This window comes from Dicentrarchus labrax, unplaced genomic scaffold (assembly GCF_905237075.1).
Source record: "Dicentrarchus labrax unplaced genomic scaffold, dlabrax2021, whole genome shotgun sequence".
Classification (NCBI taxonomy): Eukaryota; Metazoa; Chordata; class Actinopteri; family Moronidae; genus Dicentrarchus; species Dicentrarchus labrax.
The window spans coordinates 16,721,173-16,744,309 of NW_026136711.1; the positions used below are offsets into that span (position 1 = coordinate 16,721,173).

At 39.4% G+C, this 23,137-nt stretch overlaps 1 protein-coding gene and 1 long non-coding RNA gene across 3 annotated transcripts in view; one reads left to right on the forward strand and one right to left on the reverse strand.

Moving 5' to 3' along the window:
• The window catches only part of LOC127371211 (uncharacterized), a 97,032-nt gene extending 89,757 nt beyond the window's left edge, over positions 1 to 7,275 (forward strand). The window contains exon 2 of the long non-coding RNA XR_007886371.1: positions 7,224 to 7,275. This is a non-coding gene — a long non-coding RNA (uncharacterized LOC127371211). The remainder of the gene's footprint in view (positions 1 to 7,223) is intronic.
• The window catches only part of mdfi (MyoD family inhibitor), a 29,551-nt gene continuing 6,616 nt past the window's right edge, over positions 203 to 23,137 (reverse strand). Inside the window, exons 3-6 of one of the 2 annotated variants that reach the window (XM_051413895.1) lie at positions 15,179 to 15,316; positions 12,391 to 12,414; positions 5,071 to 5,442; positions 203 to 4,283 (exon numbers count right to left, since the gene is read on the reverse strand). In XM_051413895.1, coding sequence (XP_051269855.1) covers positions 4,030 to 4,283; positions 5,071 to 5,442; positions 12,391 to 12,414; positions 15,179 to 15,316 — 788 coding nt within the window. In that variant the 3' untranslated portion in view covers positions 203 to 4,029. The remainder of the gene's footprint in view (positions 4,284 to 5,070; positions 5,443 to 12,390; positions 12,415 to 15,178; positions 15,317 to 23,137) is intronic. The other variant, XM_051413896.1, reaches the window with a different exon arrangement.

Consider the following 23,137-nt stretch of genomic DNA (forward strand, 5'->3'; position numbering starts at 1 on the left):
ATAGTTTAAGCTGCCTATTAAATTTTGGTAATGAAACACTGCTTAGGTGATGAATAAACAATTCTTTGTTAGATTCAATTTGCAACATTTTTTGCTAGACTACAGTACAACAACAGTATTTATGTAGCCATAATGAAATAAGGATCTAAAATAGTTGGCCTGGCGCCTATGTGAAAATAAAGAAATAATGATTCATGTAGCCTGGAGTTCACATTGTTTATTCAGTATTAAACAAAGAGATTTTAATGTGACTTCCAGGACAGCAATTCAAATTGACAATAATGGGGGTAGTGTAAACAAAATGACATTATAGTGGACTAACAGTCTAGTAACAATTCAGCTGGGCTAGGATAGCTTTCAGAGTGCTAGCAGAGGTGACCAGCCCTTTAAATCAATATCCAAATTCGATCTCATTATAAGATAAAAAAATCCATGAAAGTCAACAGTTAGACATTTCTGTGGTCAAAGTAATTCTCACAAAAAATAATACTGAGTATGCAAAACATTGAAAGTAAACTTTTTTTTTTCTTCCAGTATTACTGAAATAGCTTGAGGGAAATATATGGAAATGAGACGATGACCTGTCTGGTACAGACACAACATCAAATCATTTCTAAAATCCAAAGAATGGTTTAAATGCAAGACCGGTGTTCATCTAGGGACTTTCTATGTCCAGACCAACCAATTAGATTTTTCTGTCCCTCCAGACTGCCTCCATTCCTCACGAATTGTAAAGCACTCCTCAGTATAGACATTAAGTAGTATTTAATGAGTAAGTCATAAAAAATTATTCCAACATCATTAAATTAAACTTAAATGATTCATTCACTGTTTTTCAACTGAACCCTTATTAAAATGTTGTTTCACATGATTTACATTGCATCGCAAACCCTAGCTGTAGTATTGACTGACTTACCACTTTGCACTTCTACAGTCCCAACAGGAGAATTTTGTATCTCTTTAAAAACCCAGGTGAAGCTACTTTTCGAAACCAGACGTGTTTATATGATCTACTCCTAAAGAGAAAGTTTCAAAACCATGCTGTCTGTCACAGGTAGGTGTTTGTTGATTTTATTTCTCCAGTTACATCTGTGCTGTAATTTGATCAAAATAAAATAGATTCAACATAACAGAGAGCAAGGTTTGAGACGACGGATAAGCCTGTCTGTGAGCTTACCATTTATGAAAACTGGATTTATCCTGGTTTTGAAGGCCTAAACGACTGCCTGAAACTTGAGCTAGAGTTAGTGAGGTTGTGGTTATGCACAGTCATAAATGATAGGAAACAACATGTCAATTGGATTGGGTTAAAACACTGAACCTATTGTTTTAGCAGTAAAATGAGCCAGTAGGAAACATATGATAATATGTATTCATATTCCTGCTTGCCTTAACAAAACAGTTTGCATGAAAGCAAGGTGAACTGTTTATTTTAACTCTGTCGGCAGAGTAGCCTTGCCACTGCCAACAGTGGAGACCTTTTATGCTAACATCAGTTTGTTGCTAACTAACATCTGTAGGCTCATTGAGTATATATAATATTCCAGTGGTTCAAACTGTTTTTATTATTTGTAATGCTTGACCTTTTGTTGACACCCAGTGTTGATAAGGAAAGAGTTTTTTTTTGGTTTAAACCCATATGGGTTATCCATGGGGTACCCCAGATATTTCTCACAAAGCACTCCTATTCTTTTTGTGGCAAGGTTTGTCTGGTGACAGAGAAAACGTCCCTAGATGAAGCAATAGCACCAGAATCTGCACTTGGAAAATCTTGTAAATCCAAACAAATTACATTGTTTTCACTTCTATACATAATATTATATAATCCAGTTCCCCCTTCATAAATCTGTCTGTACTGTAAAGAATTGCATTGTTTTCCAGGGCTCTCCAGGATTTTGTTTCATTTGAGTTTGAACATGTCCCAAAATTTGAAACACATATTTACATAACGAGAGTCATAATGTCTTCCCAAGTTGCACTAGTTGATTCCCAGAAATTTGCATTTTTTGCTTGTTATCAGGTTGATTTACAGCCTTAGTGTAAATTCTTAATTAACAGTGTTATATATTAGCCCTTAAAATAGGGTTTAATCAACCACCGCCACATTAGCCTAGCACAAACCCTTCAATGTACAAGCAATTATAGGTCTAGAGACTAAGGTCCAGTAAGAGGAAAACTCTTTGGTATTTCCAAGAAAAAAGGATTGCACAAACAGTATTTGATCAGAGAGGAGAAAGATTTGTGTCAAGTCATTTTAAAATGCACAACAGATCTAGGTGACATCTCAAGAGGTATTGGGTTGGAGAAAGTATGAATATGAGAGTGCGGGCCTGTTATCAAAAGCGTACCATTCATACTACGAGCATATGGATCTAACTTAGCATAATGTCGTGAGATTTTCATTCAATGAATTAAATTAGATGTTGAGCAATGTCTGCTTTACAGAGAGCCCGGCAAACCCGATAACACAGAAATTTGATTTTCACATTGGAGGAGAAATGCAAATATCTTAACTAAAATCTACAAAATAAGGATTAATAGAGATTTGGTAAAGGCGAGGAATTACTTGAAAATTCAGGCCTTAAGCTAAGCCAAGGCCATTTTTTCACATAGCAAGAACAACAAAGAAAAAGGAAATTTACTTTTTTTTTAAAGAGCCTTCCAATCCTCTACAAGTCCTTTACCAGTTCTGACCATTCAGATGAGGAAGAATTCAATGAATACAGCCAAAGCCCCTCACAATAAAACATATAAAAGTAAACATGATGTAGAACATTAAATGAGGAGAGGCTTTTGATTAAGAACTCTCTCCCTTCACATGTTACAGTAGAGAATGTGTCCATGACAGATGCTATCAACCATTCGCTCTGCGATGTCCATCATGTACAGTATACTCATTTAATGGGACCCATCTTCAGGCTGATGCATAACGCTCTCATGGTTCTTCTCTGAATAGGTCTGTTAAAGGTCCAGGGTGTAATATTTAGGAGGATCTATTCGGCAGAAATGGAATATATATACATACCTATTATATAGATATGTTTTCATTAGTGTACAATCACCTGAAAGTAAGAATTGTTGTGTGTCCAGAACGGACAAACCACCTCATTTGGGCTTAGAGGGGAGGGTAGAGTGAGGGAGTTCAGCAACTACACCGCTGGATGCTTCTTAATCCTACACACTGGACCTTTAAGTGAGATGCATATAAACAAAAGAAATTTGTCTTTAATATTGCCACAAGCCACCATTAATGTTTTCTCTATCTTGTACATTGTAACAAGGACAAAGACAGCAGTGGATTCAACATCCTCCACTTAGGGTGTGTGTGTGTGTGTGTGTGTGTGTGCGTGCTTGCGTGCGTGCGTGCGTGTGTGTCGCAAAGGCCACTCTATGCAATCAAACTGGAAGACTTTAACCTTGCCTAGGACAGGAGGACAGACTACATTTCTACTGAGATCTGAGCGTCCATTTTCCCATTATGCTGCTGCTCTTATCTACAGAAACACTAAAATCCGGTTAAATGGAGCCATTTTCTCATTTGCCTTTGGAGGTCATTTTTCATGCTTGGAGAACTCCAGTCATTCAGACGGCACAAGGGGCTCCATTGTAATAATAGCTTGTTCTGTGAGTGTCCAGAGGCCCGGTCTGCACAGGCTGGCAGACACTCGTGGACCACAGCTGGAACTCACTCTGCACCGTATACCCAGCTGTGTAGCAATGGACCAACAGCAAAGACAAGGCAGGGGAGGCTACTGTCCAATCGTTTGATCAATAAAGGAAGGAAGAATTCACCAGTGACTGCTCTCAGCATTAGGTCACATCTTTTGCTTGGCAAACCCTGTAAGAAACATTGGACATATTGTGGAGCCAACTAGGCCAGCCAATATAGTGTAAACCAACGAGCCCAGGCAACAAAGACTGGGTGTAGCGTCTCTCAGCTCTGATAAGACACTGGTCGAAGTTGTTCCTGGGCTTGTGGGAGTGTGTAGCAGACAACTACTTTGCCCCCTGTGGTGGTGGCTAGGGGCCTCAGGAGGAGAAGCAAAGGCTGCAGCACTCCATACAGATCTCCAGGCAGTCTGCAGACTCACAGCAGGCGTCGATGATGCCACAGTCCATGTCACAGGGCAGGTCACAGTCGCCACACTCCTCCGATGCACAGCAGCAGCAGAAACATGAGTCGTCCCCCGCACAGGAGCCACAGGTGGCACAGTCCAGCACGATGTTACACAGAGTTAAGAACTCACAGAAGAGGCAGGCCAGAATACAATGAACACAGCAGTCTGCAGAGAAAAAGACACAGACACAGTGAATGAGTTTCTTACCATTCACCATTCAGAAATCTAATCTTATAAAAGGCCAATAAAGCAAATATTAAAAAAATATATAGTTTGAAAATACAGACACCAAAAAATTCACACACTGACTCACGACATTTACTCACGGCAGGGAGTAAAAACAATTGAACAAATTTCTGGTCTTACCGACACACCCTTAGTAATAAGTAATAATTGTCTTTACCTCTCTGCACAACCACAGAACCACTCTACTCTCCTTTGTTAATATCAGTATTGCTCATGTAGACAAAACAATCTATAATACCATGCTATCTATAGTTTGGCATTACTTATGTATACTTAAGTACATTGGATCTAGTCTGCTTTCTTTTAAAGAGACAAGTTGATGCAGCCACTCTAGCTGTGACAAGATGTGGTGAAACAAAACAGCCCACAGAGGACTGCTCATCACGAGTGATTAACGGGATGACAAGTTTAATATAGGCTACTGAGATATGATGAATTTCTCCTTTGCCTTTTGATTAATCAGTTTTCTGTTTCCATTCGCAGTTGGTAAAGATTTATCAAGTACCAAGGACAAAATACAGTGTTCAGTTGAACTGTTGAACTCAATGATGTTTTTGTTGACTTTTTTCATGTATTTAGTTGTGTATATTATAAACCATTGATCCTAATTCATGGGAAAGAATTCTGATGCTCTACTTTGACCAGACATGTGCAAAAAACTCCCTCTCCTGCTGCCCCAGCCCCTCCATCTGTTTCTTTATCTCACCGTCCTGTGCCTCTGTGGGAATCTGGGAGCTGTTGCTCTTGGAGCTGCTCTTGCTTCTCTTGCTGCTTTGGGAGGTGATGGAGGGGTTGGACTGCAATTTCTTGGTGTGTTTAGGTCCTGCTGAAGAGGACGAGGAGGTGGATGATCCGCCTCTCGGGAGGGACCCCAACTTAGGGTGCTCATGAGGGCCCCCGTTCCTGACCCCGTTGGACTGGAGGGCATGTGTGTGAGACGTGTGCGTGGGATGTGGACAGTGCGTGTGAGGGGAGTGCGTGTGTGCGTGGTGCTTGGCTCCAATGCGCAGTTGGCTGCTGGGCTGTGTCCGACATGGCTGGGTGTGGTGGGCGGGCGTGGATCTGGCTGCTGGCTGAGCTGCGAAGGGACAAAAGTACATTCATTTACAATAGGCTGTGGACAAAAAGCATTTTTTAAAATCAATCAATCAATTCAGTTCAGATCAGATCAGATCAGTGTTGTTGCTGTTAGGTGTGCCTGTTATTGTGTTCACATTATATAAATACAATTTATATTGTACAGCTGTTTCTTTTTTGATCCTATCCATATTATGAGGACCACATGAATATTGTAGGTGACTGACACAGTATTCTAGCATTTAACTTTTTGACTGAAACTTCTCATTGCCAGTCAATCTATTGATTATTTTACACAATAAATGCTTTTGTCTGACAAACAATCCAAAGCCCAAAAATTGTCAATATACAATATAAAATAGAGACAAGCAGCAAATCCTCACATTTTAGAATCTTTAGATAGGAAATGACATTTTTGCTAAATAAATTACATTTTTTTATGTCCATATGAAAGCAGTGTTACTTGCTTTAATTGTCCCTCCTGTCCATAATGGCCCCAAAAAGATCCCAAACGCATTTTTAATGTAAGAGAGTTCAGCTGAAGCTAATATACAGGTTCAGCAGTAAGAGTCAGTCAAATGAAATATGTATCTTCCAGTTAGTGTCTCTTACCACCACTCTGTGTTTCCTTGCTGAGCTGCAGTGTAGAGACAGTAACAAAAAGTTGGAATTTTTGCACAGTATCTTGATAGCTCAGATTTCTGAAGTCTTATCATGTTTACTTTGGATTTAAGAAGGGCCAGTATGGACAGGAAAAATAAGTAGTGCTATCAGTCTACATAGGCAATGTGAATTTATCATTTTTACATAAAACATATGAATGGGATTGAAATATGTATATAGCATCTGTCTGTGTGAGCAGGCTTGCCAACATGTGTGGACAATGCAGTTGATCACTGTACAGCTCTGAGGCAGGGCCAAGGCCCCTCTCAGTGTGTGTGTGTGTGTGTGTGTGTGTGTGTGTGTGTGTGTGTGTGTGTGTGTGTGTGTGTGTGGAGATTTGTGCTGATGCAGCGTCATGGAGAGGGAGGATCTGGGAAACAGAGTCCAATTACAAAGCCCAGACCAAAGGCAACAGCTAATGGGAAGAGCTATGTATTTGCTGAAGTGACCCCTGATCCTACTTGTCTAGACTCTTACACAACTATAAAGAGATTGCAAGTTTTTGGAAGAACGCAGTTTTGATACAACATAGTGCATGCACATTTGTTCAGCTTGGCTCAACATAGCACTTGGTATATTTTACCTCCAAGTGCTACCAAGTACGAACTACTCAGCTAGAGTGAGGGAGGCCTTCACTTTCGCTGCCAAACCAAACACACACCCTGAAAAGAAGAATAAAATGGAAGCCTGGTTTTTATATATTATGGTAGTATTTAATACCATCCTATTGAGGCCCTAAATATTTTCTTGACCTGAAAGCATATGGTGTTGAGAAGTATGGTGAGAATTAACAGGGCAGGGTAGAGTACAGCAGACCCACAGAAAATCAAAGCAGAAACTCTCATATACTCACACACACACACAGAGTTGCACTGGGAGGCAAACAAAGTGTGGTCGTGAGCTCTAGCTATGAAACACGACTAGCAATAAAAGCGTCCGTTCGATAACCGCTCTGAGACAGATAACCCATCCAGGCCTGTTTTGATTGGCTGATGGCTGTGGTCACACAACCAATCCAGTGTTATTAAAGATCCTTTCATTCAGCGTTTTCTAACTTTGCTCCAGATGTTTGGCAGGCTGCAGGGCCAGTGTGTGTGTGTGTGTGTGTGTGTGAGAGAGAGTGTGTGTGTGTGTGTGTGTGTGTGTGTGTGTGTGTGTGTGTGTGTGTGTGTGTGTGTGTGTGTGTGTGTGTGTGTGTGTGTGTGCATGAGTGTGTAGGTGTGCATGCATGTGCACAGCTAGTGAGAAGGAGTCATATTTTCTCATCTAAAGTATGTCAAAAGTCAATACCTGCTGCTGTCTCTCTCTCTTTCTCTTTTTCTATCCTCACTTCATCTCCTCCCTTTCTCTGCTCCCCCTTTCTGTCTCTCTTTCTTATTGCTCCCTTTTAGCCTTTTGCACAATACTGTATTTTAACACTCTGAGCTGGCCAGGATGTAGGTCGGTAAGAGAATAAGGGGATTAGAGAGAGGGGAGGGGAGGGAAGCTGCGCACAATTTTTTTCTAGGTCTGTATTGTCCAGGGGATTGGGAGTTGTTGAGAAATTCATACTTCTTGTGAATTTGTGCTGTGTATGTGAGTGAGTGTATGATCACAGTACATAGACGGATCTGGCAGGCAGACAGACAGAGAGAAACGGGGAGTCAGGACTGTCTCCAAACAGAGCTTGAGGTTAGGCCCACTAAGACACACAAATTTATGCATGTAGGAACACGTGTGGACACACACTCATGCACACACACACACACACACACACACACACACACACACACACACACACACACACACACACACACACACACACACACAGACACAAGGTCCCTTTGTCTGAGATCAAGAAAGTAAGGGAGAAGATGGAGTGAGTAACAAAATTGAACAAATGGGTTGCTGCTTGTGCATATTTGGACCAGGAGGATGCATGGGTGTGACTCTAAAACACAATGATTCAGCAGTGGGAGCCAGTTAAAAATAACAGCAAATAAAGAGCCAAATGACTGTGGGATTAACATGATGAGACTGGGAAACCGCACTGTGCACGTGTGTGGCGCTTAACACCACAGTTGTTGGCCACTGGGGGTCCTCTGGTAAGATGTGTGTATTTACATGTATGTCTGCGCAGAGGTGTTCGGCCACTTTACGAGCAGGAGTGAGTCACCCTTAGTTGAATGCAGTAGTACATACCCCCCCACCATTCACACACCCTCCACCTCTTCCTCCTCTCCTGGCGTCTCTCAGCTACCCTGTACTTACACACCTCCCTCCCAGACCAGAGAACTGCTGTTCATCTCTCTCTCTCTCTCTCTCTCTCCACTTATCCTCTGCTGGAATGAGTCACCAGCATGACGGTGAAGTCTGTCTGTCTCTGTTCCAGCTACTTTATCCGAGCGTCTCCTCTGGTGCAGTTTGTCTGTCTATAATGTGTTGAAATGGTAGAACTATAGACATGAGACTAAAGGTAAAATTTGCATTCCCAAATGCAACTTAATTATGCATTATCAACCAAAGTATCCAAACAATCTGCTCACTCTGAACACTGAATAACAAATGCTGAAACCAAAACTGCAACTACTTTTTTGGCAATAAAGACAAATGCCTTTAATAATGAATGATTAATGAATGATCTTTGGCACAAAAAAGTTCAGTTTCACAATATTTGCAACATTTAAAAATCCACTCACCATTTTAAAGTGCCTGTAAAAACATCCATTCACCCCTGTCTCCTAGAAACATTTCACCCACTGACTCCCATCTGGGTTTTTCTTGCATAGTTGCCTTGTTTTTAACTGTGGGCCAAAGCCTAAGTGTCAACTACTAAAACTGTGAGAATGGGAAAATGATAAGTTGGTGCCATAAAATGTTATTTAAAACACTTTTCAATGACACTTTTCCCCACATTTATGGCTGCTATATAGCACTCCAACCCAACACTACAGTGTTAATGAGGCTTGTTTAGCTGCACCCACTCACTAGAGTGAAAAACTCATGTGAATACATGTGAATTCAGTTAGATGCAAAAGACTGCTTCAAAATTAGGTATGACTGCAAGATACAACTGTGACTCAACTTTGGCTAATATGAAAGGTAATTCTTGTTATTTTGAATAAAAGAGCATTTGTTTACAGTCTTACCAATTTTAACACAAACACATAGTGTATAATGTATAATATCCCACCTGAGTACCTTTGTTAAAATTCTTAAATTGTATCCTTTTTTAAACTGTAGCTTTGCTCACACACTTATATCATATATACACTTATATATCACTTATGTGTCCAGCTGTCAGTTTGTTCATGGCCTAACTAGAAAAGTAAAGAATGGATTTCTGTTGTTTCAGATATTAGCAAAAATGAAGTTATTTAATTAGTATGGTTGATGGTATTGTAGTGTGGAGAAAACTGTTCATGTTGATGGATTATGAATAATAATGAAAGATACTGAAGCCTGTAAAACATCCTACATTCTATCTGTAACTACCAATAGAAGGCTAATGTGAGAAGGCTTTCTCAGTGGGAAGTTCATACTACAAAAAGAAAATATACAAAATGATGCATACAGGCAGTGTCACAGTAACCAAAAGGTCTAGTATGTAAGGTTTAGTGGCATCTAGTGGTGTATTTGCAGATTGCAACTCCCACACTTCACATTCCACGCTTCCATGCATAAAGGGAGACAATGGTTTCTTCCTTCTGGGCTACTGTAGAAACATGGAGGTTCACCATGGTGGTGACCTGCTGCATCTGTAGATAAAAACGGCTCATTCTAAGGTAACAAAAGCACACAGAGTCTTATTTTTAGGTGATTATACACTAATAAAAACATAGTTATGCATATTATATTCCATTTCTGTCAATAGATTCTCCTAAATGTTACACACTGGACCTTTAATGCAACAGACACATTTAAAGACTTAATAAGCAGGGCTGATTTTATCGTTACTGTGTATGTAAAAGGGACATGTTTAAATCGCTTTTTTAGCTTCAGTTGTTGAAGCTTGTTTTTGGACCCTGAGGGTGTCCTGGAGAGCTGTACTTCGAGCAAAGTGGAGTGAAATTTTGAACGCAATCAGTTCTCATAATTGCAAACAATCACCTGAAACTGAAAATAATCTGTGTTAATCTTTAAATATCAGGCATATTAACCAAATGGTGTTCTTGTTCTTAAAGGAAATAGTAGATGAAGTATTGTTAGGTACTGGTAGTACTGGTGCAGTGCTTTAACATTAAAGGTGAACAACCAAAAATGTATCCAAATGTGGTATTTTTTCATGCCTTTATTTTGTGAAATGCTGTAATACGGATTAAATAAAATACAAATTATTGACATATTCTCTATCATCTAAAAAACTGTTACATACAATAGCCTAAATATGATCAAACTATCTCAGCACTCAAAGGGTCAACTGATCGCAGGTTGACTGATGAGTTTGTGGTTAAACATGTTTACAGAAGAGCTTTTTCTATACCAGGAAAAACGCAGCTGTGCATGGGAATTAGTCTTTTGTACTTTGTTTTGTAATTTTCCAAGCACATTTCTTTGTTTTTGTGTTCGCATGAAAACGTGAAATATGACATTAGATGACGCAAAAGAACAACAACCAACTCCCAAAAGTTCTGGAAAAACCTCATTCCATTTCTTTTCTTTTTTTGACATTCAGACACTCTATTTAGTCCCTTAAACCCATCTGTTGGGAAAATCACTTAGATTCACTTATTATTTTTTTGCAACATTTGACTAATTTGTGAATTTCACCTGACAAATGAATGGAAAGAGTGTGCAAATATATTCCAAAAAGAGGACTAGGCCTATATTTTTTTAAGACAGTGGATTTGCAAGAACAACATGACACACAGCAACACTGATCCCTAACCTGAGACATCAACCAACCACCTCAATCACACATGACCTCTGACATGACCCCTGTGACATCACCACCCAAACAGCTGGATTTTCCAACCCTCAGCTCTGTATCACCGTTATCTAACTGACAGTAAATATATATGTGTGTATTGTGTACCAACAAAGAGACAGTAAATTCAGAGGAAAACCATCAGAGGAACAGGAAAGACTATTAAGACAGAGGGACAGAGATGGAAAACAGTTGGAGCACAGTGACTGGTCCTCTAATTAAAGGCAATGTCACAGTCCTGTTAGATTTCCCACCAACAACATACTGCACACTCCTCCCCTTTGATGACAAGATAATAACAAACAGCTTCACTCAGCATTTCCCTTACACGCACTTCCGTGCTCTCATTTGCACATACCCTACATAAAAAGGGCTGCCTTCTGTGTTTGTCATGTTCAGCTCATTTACTGAAAAATAGTTCAAACTGATAAAAATAAACAATGTGTCATAAATGCTACTGTGATGCTGTCAGTGATTAATTGCATGTGTCATTGTTTCCTCGTTAGTCTAAAGGATTGCAAGTAGTTAAACATCTGTGAACATGTGTATCCTGCTGTGACTGTGACGTCAAAGACAGCAGTGTGTTCATGACATAACTGGCAGGGAGTTTGGCTGTGTGTGTGTGTGTGTGTGTGTGTGTGTGTCAGAGCATAACACACACACTCACATATGTTAACAGCTCGCTCTGCACATTGTTCTCAGACAGCTTGTCATAGGCCCAGGGCCAGACACATACTACAGCTCTGATGTCATCACTGCGAGACGGAGGAATTGTCTGTCTCTGCTTCTGTTTTCTCACCATCTCGCTCACAAACACATGCACATTCACAGATGTCAAACATCCATGACCTCACCACAGACCTGAGTCACAGCTATTTTGTTATGTCTTCACACTCATTATGAAGCCAGAGAAACACATGATGATTGATTGATAGCAGATGACACAGACCATATTGAAACTGCATTCAGGCCTGATAGCGGCTTATGAGGCTCGCAAAAGATACACAAACCAACTCACGTGGGGAAAAAGGCAGAGACAAACATATCATTATGTAGACAAGCCGTCTGTGTTCACCTGAGAAAGGGATAGTTTAGCACTGTTTAGGTTGCGGTTCAAGTCCCGTGAACACATGTGTGATTGTGTAAGTTGCAGAGGGAGGAAGTTATGGATGAAGGGAGGAGGCATATGAAGGCAAATCGAAAGCCAATGAGGACTGGTGTGCATGTGGTACATTTTGTCCAATCCCACTGTAGTTGCATAACCCTCATTGCAAAGCATATGGAGCTGGTGGGTTTCATAGCTTTTTATTGGGATGTAAAATAAAGAAGAAAGGAGAGACAGAGAGAGAGAGAGTGGCAGAAAGAAAATAAATCACTAACCTCTCTCAGCCTTCCAGTCTCGGTCTGAAATAGACACACGCAGCAGACAGGACAGGTAGAGGCCCAAACATAGACAGAGATAGCAGACATTCATTCACTTACTGAACTCAAAACACATTGCATTCATTTCCGATTTTATTACTGGGCTGCTAACCCAAGAACTATGTTATATTGGAAGGAGTCTCCATCCCGTGACACAGCTCCTAAATGGTTACATTTGGAGAACTTATCCTGTGGCCCCACTTCCTTATATGCCCTGCTCGGTTCAAAACTCCCCCTAAAAGACACTTATATCTATGTATGCTTCAAATATAATTGTGAAACATTCCTTTAAGATCTGGACACAATTCAGTCGATCTTTTTCACTCAAACTACTACTCACTTATTACTTTTCATTATCATAGCTTTTCTTTATCATTTATTGTATTTACCTTGGGTATTATTGTTTCCTTTTTTGTGTCTTATTTACAATTTTTCTAATCTAACTGTACCTGTGATTTGTCGCATTTTGTATGACTCTAAATATCAAAAAAAAAAACTTGAGCAAAACAACAAAAAAAAAACCCCACTGCATTCACCTACTTATCCATTTCCTGACTGAACTGGCTGCTGGTTTTTCAGTTACCGCAAACTAGCTATTACGACAGGGCAGGTTTGTGTGTTTGTCCATGTCACCCATGGCTGGCCCTGGATTCCAGGAAAAATGCTCATAGCTTTCTAACACATGCTCAGATGTCGACTTGTTCAACTGTCTTTGTCTCACCACTCAATTCCTCCTTCACTCCCTCATTCACTTATGCCACCCCCCGTTTTCTTTGAATTACAGGAAGGATAGATTTAGACCACTATAGGGAATTTAAAAGTGTTACAGTGCTTTCAAGTTAGTGGCAAAGCACAGAGAAAAGCAAGACTTTGGTTGGTGTTATTATTGCGAAGCTCGGTCCTTTAATTGAATAAATGGCATAGGAGAACTAGTTTGAGAAATAGGTTGAGATTCTACTTATTTCAAACTGGAGTGAAAGCAAGAAAAATATGTGCGGTGGGGTAATGACATAGCATACTTGCGTAACCTTTGGCTTTGCTACAGAGTGTTGGAGCGACTGCACATCAAGGGGAGTGAAAGAGAGTCTTTCATTGGCCAAGACATGACCGTAATGTTTAATTGTAATATGGGGAGGGAGATGGGTGGTGGTGGTTAGTGATATGACTCGGGAAGGAGAACTTCCAGGTATTGGGAGACTCCTCGTCAGCAAATTGAGGTGGAGAGGTACTGATACACCCAGAGGCGAGTGTCATGATTGGACAGCTGGAGATTTTGGAAAGTAGTTTAGACTTGGAGAACTGAGTGTAAATAAAGCACACAACTCTCCTCCTGCAATTTTCTGCAATCAGTAAAACTGCCAAGTACAGTAGCTATTTTATGTTACTGCAAGGAGAAACGTTATTCAGTCGATTGGTCAAAAACACACGGATCCCAGAATAGAGGTGGGTTCTTTTACAGAAGTGAGAAAACCTCATTGAATATCACATTGACATTTGGTGAGGTGATAGGAAATGAGGAGTGAGAGGGACAGAAGACATGTAGCCTAACAATGGTATCCAACTGGACTTGAACCAGGGATGTTGTGATAACTTGGTTGCCATCTTCAATCCTTTGGCCACCAGGATGCCAGCATAGACATTTTTTAAGGAGCAGAGATTACAGCTAAAACATTAGAAAGATGATATTAGTGACATGAATGTGGATGGATAGTAGGGTAGAAAATATTGAAAAATATCATATTGCAAAATGTTGTTTTGTGATATTGTGTCAATTCTAAAACAAACTGTATCAATTTTTGAAAAACCCCCCAACTGCTAGATAGCAGAGTTGTAAACATAAAGTGAGGGCTATGATGTTGCAGATCCCACTGCTCGTTGCAATATATCTCCTTTCTAACAGTATTATAATATACATCCCAATATATTGAATCATAATCCCTGTATCGTGATATATATTGTATCACCAGATTCTTGCCAATACACAGGCTTAGTCGATATCACTGGAAAAAACTGATGGGCTGTAGTTCTTATGAAAGCCAATAAATTAATCATTGTTTAACATTGTAAACAACATAAAAGATAAATAATTTTAATAGCAAGTGCTGTAGTAGATACTAATATCTTAAATTATGGATAATAAATCACAGAAACACATTTGACATCTCCAGAAAGAGAGATATTCAATGTATTCAATGAGAGAGTGAATTAAGTTACAGAATCTACAGTGGTGGAACCAGCTAGCCTGGATGTGATAGGACTTCGGCTCTCTATTTCTCAATTTTGGGGTATTTATTTTGATTAGACCGATACCAAGATGCCCAATGAACCCTAAATAATCAAAGGAGACTGGGAAATGGAAGTACATTTCACAGTGCCAGTCACCCTTACCTAGCGTTGTCATGGTAATACCCTAACAATCCCAGTCAAACAGACAAGAGAGAAGAAAATTCAGAGAAGTAAAAAAAAAGAAAGTGGAAAAGAGAAGGAAAGGTGTTTCATTTTAAGAGTGGAGATTTGGGTGCAGCCTTGCTTGTCTTCAGAAATCAAAACTTAACCTACTTAGCTGACAATGTAGATATTTCTGTCTGTGTGTATGATTACCTGACCTATTTCTTCAGGGTGTGTAAAATGTATTTGTTAAAGGTCAGGACAATGTGACTCATCAGACCAGTGATCGGTAATGGAAATAAAACTCTCACCAGTCTCTCTGAGAGTGTGAATGTGCGTGAGGGTGCTATTTACTCACATGTGATACTCTTGCTGGGTGTTGTGAGCTCCGTATGTGAGAGGCTCCTGTTCCACTTTTCTCCATCATCGCCATGCAACCTTTCTGGGGTGCCATTTACCCTCAATATGAGGGGCTCAGTATAGGTGTGGGCCACATCTAAAAAACAACACAAATACACAATTAAAAAACATTTAAATGGTTTTATGTATCACCACAAAGTTCTGCTTTTTGTTAAATTTATTTTGAAGGTTTTGAGCTTTTCTTTCCTGTATGAATAGCTGTTTTTACATGTGGATATTATCAGGTATCAGCAACAAGCTGTTTCCCCACTTGTAGTAAACTTGTCTACTCCCATTTCATTTCCCATCCACTAGCACTTAATTAATTTAAACAGAGTAGTTCTGCTGACTTCAACAAAGCAGAAGATTTGGTCTGTATGCGTTGGTGTGTGCTCTGTCCTGAACTTGCATCTGGAAGCAGTTAAATCCAACCCCTTGGGACTGTTTAGGGGTCTATGTGCATGCTTGTGAAACCTGAAATCTGTGTGGGTCTATGTGTGTGCTGGGATGGCTGTTTGTGTTTGAGCATGGATGTGTGTGTGTTTAAAATGACCAAATAAGAGGATGTACACATAATATACATACAGTAAATACGTCTGGGTGTTTTATGTGTTCACCGGTACCATGCAGTGCTCTAATGAAGCTGTTATGATGCACACACACTCATCCATACATACATACACACTACACAGAGGCCTTCAAAGCAGGGCAGGATTGGGCCTCTGAGAGGTGCAGACTCATTCCTGGGCAAATGGGAGCCAGCTGGGTTTGATAAACACACACAGACACACACACACACACACACACACACACACACACACACACACACACACACACACACACACAGACACACACACAAACACACACACACACACACACACACACACACACACACACACACACACACACACACACACACACACACACAAACCAAACCACGTCCTGTGCGTGGACTCAACACTTCCCGGCTATGTTTATTTACTTTATCCACTCTCGCTCACTTCTCTATCTGTCCTCTTTTTCCTGTCCCATGCCTAGTCTCCAGTTCACATTCCCTCTCCACTCTTACAAATAAATTATTTTACATATTTCGCATAACTAAATAAAGTTATAATAAAATAATAAAGATGCAAAATAATAGTGGCAGTTTAGTTCAACATCAAAGTAAAAATAAGGAAGTGATTTCTAGCTGTACTGACCTGATAGAATACAGTTATCTGGTTCTGATACTGTTTTTGTCTTGCTAAGTGCCAAATGAAAATGCAAAAACAAATAGACTTTTTGAAATAAAGTTGAAATGCCATTACATGCATTTTACTCAGTAATACACTTTAAAGAATAGATTCAAGTATTCAATCAAAAACTTGCTTCCAGCTTCTTTTTGGGTTTGTACTGTTCAGTTTTTCAGACATTTTTCTAAGTTTTCAGATTTTTTATAAACCAAAGGACTAATTTATTATTAATCAGGGACATAATTGACACATTAATCGATAATGTGGACAATCATTTGTTGCAGCCTTAAATGAATAAATTATTCCATTTTGTTCCATGAGATTAGCATGAGTTTAACATACAAATAGAAGATATTTTGTGATAATCTTTGCTATAATTTTTTACATATTTCCCACACCTACTTCAAAGTACTAAAGTACTCAAACAGTTTGAAAAATAACCATCACAATGATAAAAAGGAGTGTTTTATTAGGTGATGACAGCTACATATTTTGTTCACTTACTGGAACCATTACTAACTACCAGTGAACCATGTATGGCTTAGTAAAAGCTGAAGATATCTTGCCACATGTTTTTTGTGAATTCCATTAAACAGTGTGTGTCGCTGTTTGTGTGCTGTGTTTGTTGTGTGTCTGTAACACACACAGGGACAGAGACATAGACATATACTTATGCAAATTTTGTTAACGTTTACAATTAATTAATTATGGATATCAATCTGGCAACAATTCGGGTTTGGCAAACAAGAACAGATGGCTGGTTGATAAACTGGCAAACATTTCTTAAAACTATTGTCAGGCTCTCTTTCTGCTGCTGTTTGGTACCACATTTTAATTAACATCATATTCATTTGCAACCCCCACCCCCAAAAATAAACAACTAAGGACTTAGTAAATGAACTACAGATTTAGTAAATAACTAACTTACTGGCACACATTGTACACACTGGAATTTATTTTGTCTTTCCTAACAATGTTTGGGATGTTTTTATAATGTTTCTAATGTTGTATGTTGAAACAGTGAACCCAGAACCATTGTTTTGTGTAACTAAACAAGATTAGTCTACAATATCACAAACCTGAGGGAGTTCCAAGCACCCTTAACCTGTCTGAAGGAACACTCTTTCTTTATTTTTACAGAACAAAGTATATCAAAGTCTGAGCTGAGTTATGTAAGATGCTCTAACCTTGATGAAGAGGAACAGTGTTTTAAGCATTGGTGGATTTGTGTTTGCCTTCACTTTTATGACTGTGTGTGTGTGTGTGTGTGTGTGTGTGTGTGTGTGTGTGTGTGTGTGTGTGTGTGTGTGTGTGTGTGGTGTGTGTATGTGTATTTTTGTGTGTAGTGGGATTTTTGTGCATGTGAAGTTGGAGGAGACGTAAACAGGACCTGAAGGAACGGGAAGTGCTTCCTGGTCTTCCGTTCTGTTAGACAGTGGTACACAAACACCACACGCATACCTGTATGCCACACACACCCACACACACACACACACACACACACACACACACAGACACACAGACACACACACACACACACACACACACACACACACACACACACACACACACACACACACACATGCACATAAAACAAATATACTCATACTCCAATTTTACCTTTCTATATCTAGTACCAGCTCTCTCCACACACACATTTGTCTCCTGCATGTGGAAGCCATTTGTAAGGCCCATGTTGTATTCATTAGTCTCAATCAGCCGGCTTCAGATATGAAAGCCACTAGTGAGAACTGCTGCTCTCAACACTGCCAAATGTCTAGTTTAGAGATATGTGTGTGTAGTATATGCTGTATGTCAAGCAGTGTATGTGTCTATCTATCATTACATTCCTTCACCCATCCATCCTTATTTTACTTTCTTTTAATTACTTTGGATGACACACAAAAGGTTAAAAAAGACACCATATACAAAACTCCATCCGTACATCAGTCCATAGGGCCAGCCACCCAACCAGTCAACCATACATGTAGTCACATATTTTTAATTATCGGTTTAAACACCACATTTAATATTCCTATAATCAGTTATCAATTAGCCCATACAAATCAATCAGTTAACTTTAATCGCCCATTGTTCTATGCAGCTGGTATCCATTTTATCAAAATATTGAAGATAGATCATAAAAAATTAATATTTCACCATGTGCTGGCGGGCAACAATTGACTTTAATGACTGTAGACAGTTGGCAGGTTTTTGAAAATATCGAGATCAGTAATATATTTCAAACAAAAAGCCCTTTAGGTGGCATTTATCGGTTATACTCATCCCCTTTCTCGTGTTGTTTTGTTCTCATTCTCTAGAAGAAGCTTTTGGGGGCAATTATGTCATTATCAAAGCCACACGAAAGCCCAGCATAAGAAAACTTCTGGGAAGCAAAGGGCAGTCTTCTTCAGTGGAAGAACCATGACTCCACAACAATCATTTCAAGAAGAATCCATTATTACTACATCTGAGCAATACGTGTTTAGCTAAACTAAAGACAGCTCCTTGGAAATGTGACAAAAGTAGTAGCAGTTGTAGAGGTTATGATACCATACAGCTGCCCTTCAAATGTGAATTTTAAAGAGATGCAATAAATATGTACAACCAGTGTCTGCATATACAGGTATAACACCTGCACATTCCTACTGAGTGTGTGTTCAATCATCTGGTCTGCTGAATATCCATTCTTCAGTACAGTAGTCTGTTCTGTACTCTTATTTAGACCCCTGCTGCCAATGGAGTACTATGGGTTAAAAGTGTGTAGGTCTTGTGACTCAGTTAAAGCTTTCCCTCTGTAAACGTTCAAAACCACGATTGTTGGAGCTAAACACATCCCCACCAAACCCCCTAGTGCCATCCAAGCAGGCCTTCAACCAATTGTGTGTTGGCATCAGCATTAAACCACCAAACCGCGCGACCTCAGAGCCATTTCTGAGATCTGAGAAAGATGAGCCTCTAATTCAAATCAGACCAGAGCAATCAAGAGCCGCTGAGGAGATCTGGCTGCGTGTTTGCACATGTGGGTGAGTAAGTGTATTTGTTTGTGCATGCCTGACAGTGTATGTGTGCGCGTGTGTTCATGTATGTGCGTGTTTATGTGTGTTTGTGATTTTGTGTATGTACACGTGTCAGTGGGCCTGAAGGAGCGATCCGGAGGAATTTCTAGTTTCCTTGTAAACAAACAGTTAACCATTAAAACAAAAACATATGGATGGCATAGGGTAATGTTTAACATAAACACAACACACACACACACACATGCAAACATCAAAATAAAGGTTTTGTGAGCTGGCAAATGATGTGACATGTCCCATACAAAGCTGTTATTATTATATCCTGGATCACCTGAAGGGGAGCACAACCTGCTGTTCCTCTGGGTATAATCTCTGAGGGGGAGCGTTGGTTCACAGAGAGCAGAGAGCTGTGCTGGGTATACTTGCTGCCTTTTAAACTACCTTAATCCTGTTTCTACTGCTTCACTGATACTTCTTTAGAGGCACAGACTTCTAAAGTGTATACAAAAGGAGGTCTCTTGGGAGTGTACATCCCTTTGGCAAAGGCATACATCAGTACATATGCCCCACCAGCCAAATACAGGAGCAAACAGGCATCCAAAATGTACCAGATAGGTTAATAAAGTCAAACTTTTATCATATAGATTTTATTAATACACAAGGAGAAATTCACATGAAACAGAAGCACAGAGACAGGCTAAGAGGTAGGAAACAGATGAAGTACTATTTGAATGAAATAAATAAAAACTAAGAGATTGAAGAAATAAAAGAGGTGACAAATCTATATATTTCAATGCCTTGACTATTAAGTGAATTGTGCAAATATTTTATAGCAATATTGTTATATAGTGATATAAGTAATGCAACGTTGAATAAAAGTATGGTTAAATATGTTACTACTTCATCTTTTTTACTTACTCTTTACTATTTCCTGACATTTTATAGACTGAATAATTAATCAAGTATTCATTCCAGATTAATAGATAGCACAAATAACCATTATGGTTGCAGCCCTACTTGAAAGTGCACTATTCATGCACAAATGAGTGCACACATTCATACCCTGCTGACTCATCTCTAAAAACAGATAGAGATAAGAGAGAAGAAGAGAAGATAGAATGAGATGAGGTGAAGAGCAACCCATCAGAATAATGTTCAGTAGAGCAGAGTTAGAGGAGACGACGCAGTAGCAGCTCTCTGGCCAGCAGTAATGACTGGAACTGATTGAAACCACACACACTGGGGTTCTGACCAGGACGAGGAATAATAGAAACAGAACTACAGCAACAGCATGGTTTTTTTTTCTGTAAATCTCAACAAATATACACACCCGGACTGTACATGCACATGCACAAAGAAAAGGAAAGAAGAGGCAATTGTTTAGCTCCAATCCAGCCAAAAGTTGAAAGCACACACAGAGAAAACATACCCACAAACACACACACACACACACACACACACACACACACACACACACACACACACACACACACACACACACACACACACACACACACACTTCACAGAGGGGTTGTGAGAGTGCAGCACTGGAATATGTCCAAAATCAGAGATTATAGCTGCTGAGAGAATGAAGCAGTGTAAGCTCATTAAAGACAAAAACTGTCTGCTGTTGAACAGGCTTAAGGGGAATTTAATTGTATTACTTTGTCTCAGAGATTCCTCTGGTTCCTGGGAAAAAAACTGTGCAACTGCTTTGCAAACCGACTACACTTCTGCATTTAACACAAGGAGCCTGAAACAGGGACACAACCACCAGATACACAAACACACACTGTACTGTACTATACTACAACTAAGGACAAACAGTCTAATGGTCATGAACGGTAAAGGATAAACAGGATTTCCCATTCAGGAAGAGAGCGGTATGTAAACATCTATCCTGCAATCTCAAGCTATAACGGCCAGTGTATGTTGGTAGCAATAAATATTTTACTGGCATAAAATTATTTAAATGTTAATTACATTTAAAATATTTATGTCACAGTCATTTTTTATGATAGATTGTATTGTTCTATAATATCTTCACTCACACATTTTCCTATCACAAAATATTTGTTTATGCTTTGTGTTTGTGTAAAAAAAAACTAAACAAATATTGATATAGCGTTGCCTGATTTGTATCAATAGTATCAATATCCTCCTAAAAAACAAACAGTCAGGCTGCAGACAACAACTGGAAAAAGACAACAACCACACACCTGCAGGGGTATCCATCAAAGTCACTGTAACAGTAACTCAACAGCAACAGGCCCCTGGCTAAAGTGTCTGAATGAAACAGACAGTCTGTTCAGAATCACATCATGCTGACACTATCTGTCAACAGTATATGACATTGGTTATGAGGATTTTGAGACTCTACTCAAGTCAGGAGTAGATGAGGGAGAGAGAGAGAGAAAGAGAGAGAGAGAGGGCCACCGGAGCAGCAGCAGCAACTGTTTCTCAAATGTTTGGTGAAGAGGTGGTGAAGGGGAAAAAAAGCATGCTCATTTTCGTAGTTCAAATATGCTGTAAAAATGCCTCAAATTGCTCCTAGTTTATTTCAATCTCTGTGAGAAACCAAATTAGACACAAGCCTCAACAAACCTCACAGACTAAAAGGGAACAAGTAGGCAAATAGCTGCATCCACACACTGGAGCAAAGACAGAGAAAGATCAAATAAACATTTTTTAGACTGGGATGTAGACTGGGGAATAAGAGAGCAGCAGGATAAACAAAGAGACACTAGCCAACATCAAAACCTGTGATAACAGCCTAATGTAGTGACAGCAGTGCTGAAAGCTGACTTGATGAAAATATCTAATTTTTTCAGACTAATATGTTTTGGTCAATCGTGGTTACAAGTTGGATAGTGATTATATTCCACAAAGTAAACTCCAAACCTGTACTTGTGGTCCACAAGATGCAATTGTACCAAGCATTATAACAAGTTCATTATCTTATTTCCAATCAAGAAATGTATATATACTATAGACATACTGATTATTTGGTTGGCCGATTGATCAGGCCGATTATGCAGTATTTTGAGATAGGCAGGTGCCTGCACTCGCAAAGCTGATACACAAAAAATGTCTGCGGACACATCTGCAGGCAGCCTTGTGTGGCTGCTGTGGAACAATGTTAGCGCTCCCCTTTGACAGTTTTGGGAAGGTGGTGAAAAAGTTCATTTCGAGCCCTGTACTATAACTGTCATGCATCCTGCAGTAAACCTTTGCCTAAATTTTCTCACTCCCCATTGTCTTTTTTAAACGTTAACACTTTTCTCCCATCTTAAATTACAACAAATCTAGTCTAAAACCATTACTGGCTAGCGTTACATATATATTATGTTATTATAATACAGTTGAATGACGCTTCTGATATTCTGTACCGTGTTCTACCTTACATACAAGCCACATTCTGAAATCTACAGCATAAACCACTGTAGTTTTCTGTTTCATTAACTAATAAAAAATTCCATCTAAAACAACATGTCTCTGGCTAAGATAGCCGTGTATTATAGATGGTAATGTGCATGGAATAATAAAATTATACATCTTTGTTTTGCTATTGGCATTATCGGTCACCCTGCTCTCTACATACCAGCATCGGCTGCTGACAAACACATAACAGTTAACCACAAATATTTACTGATAAAAACATCTTGTATG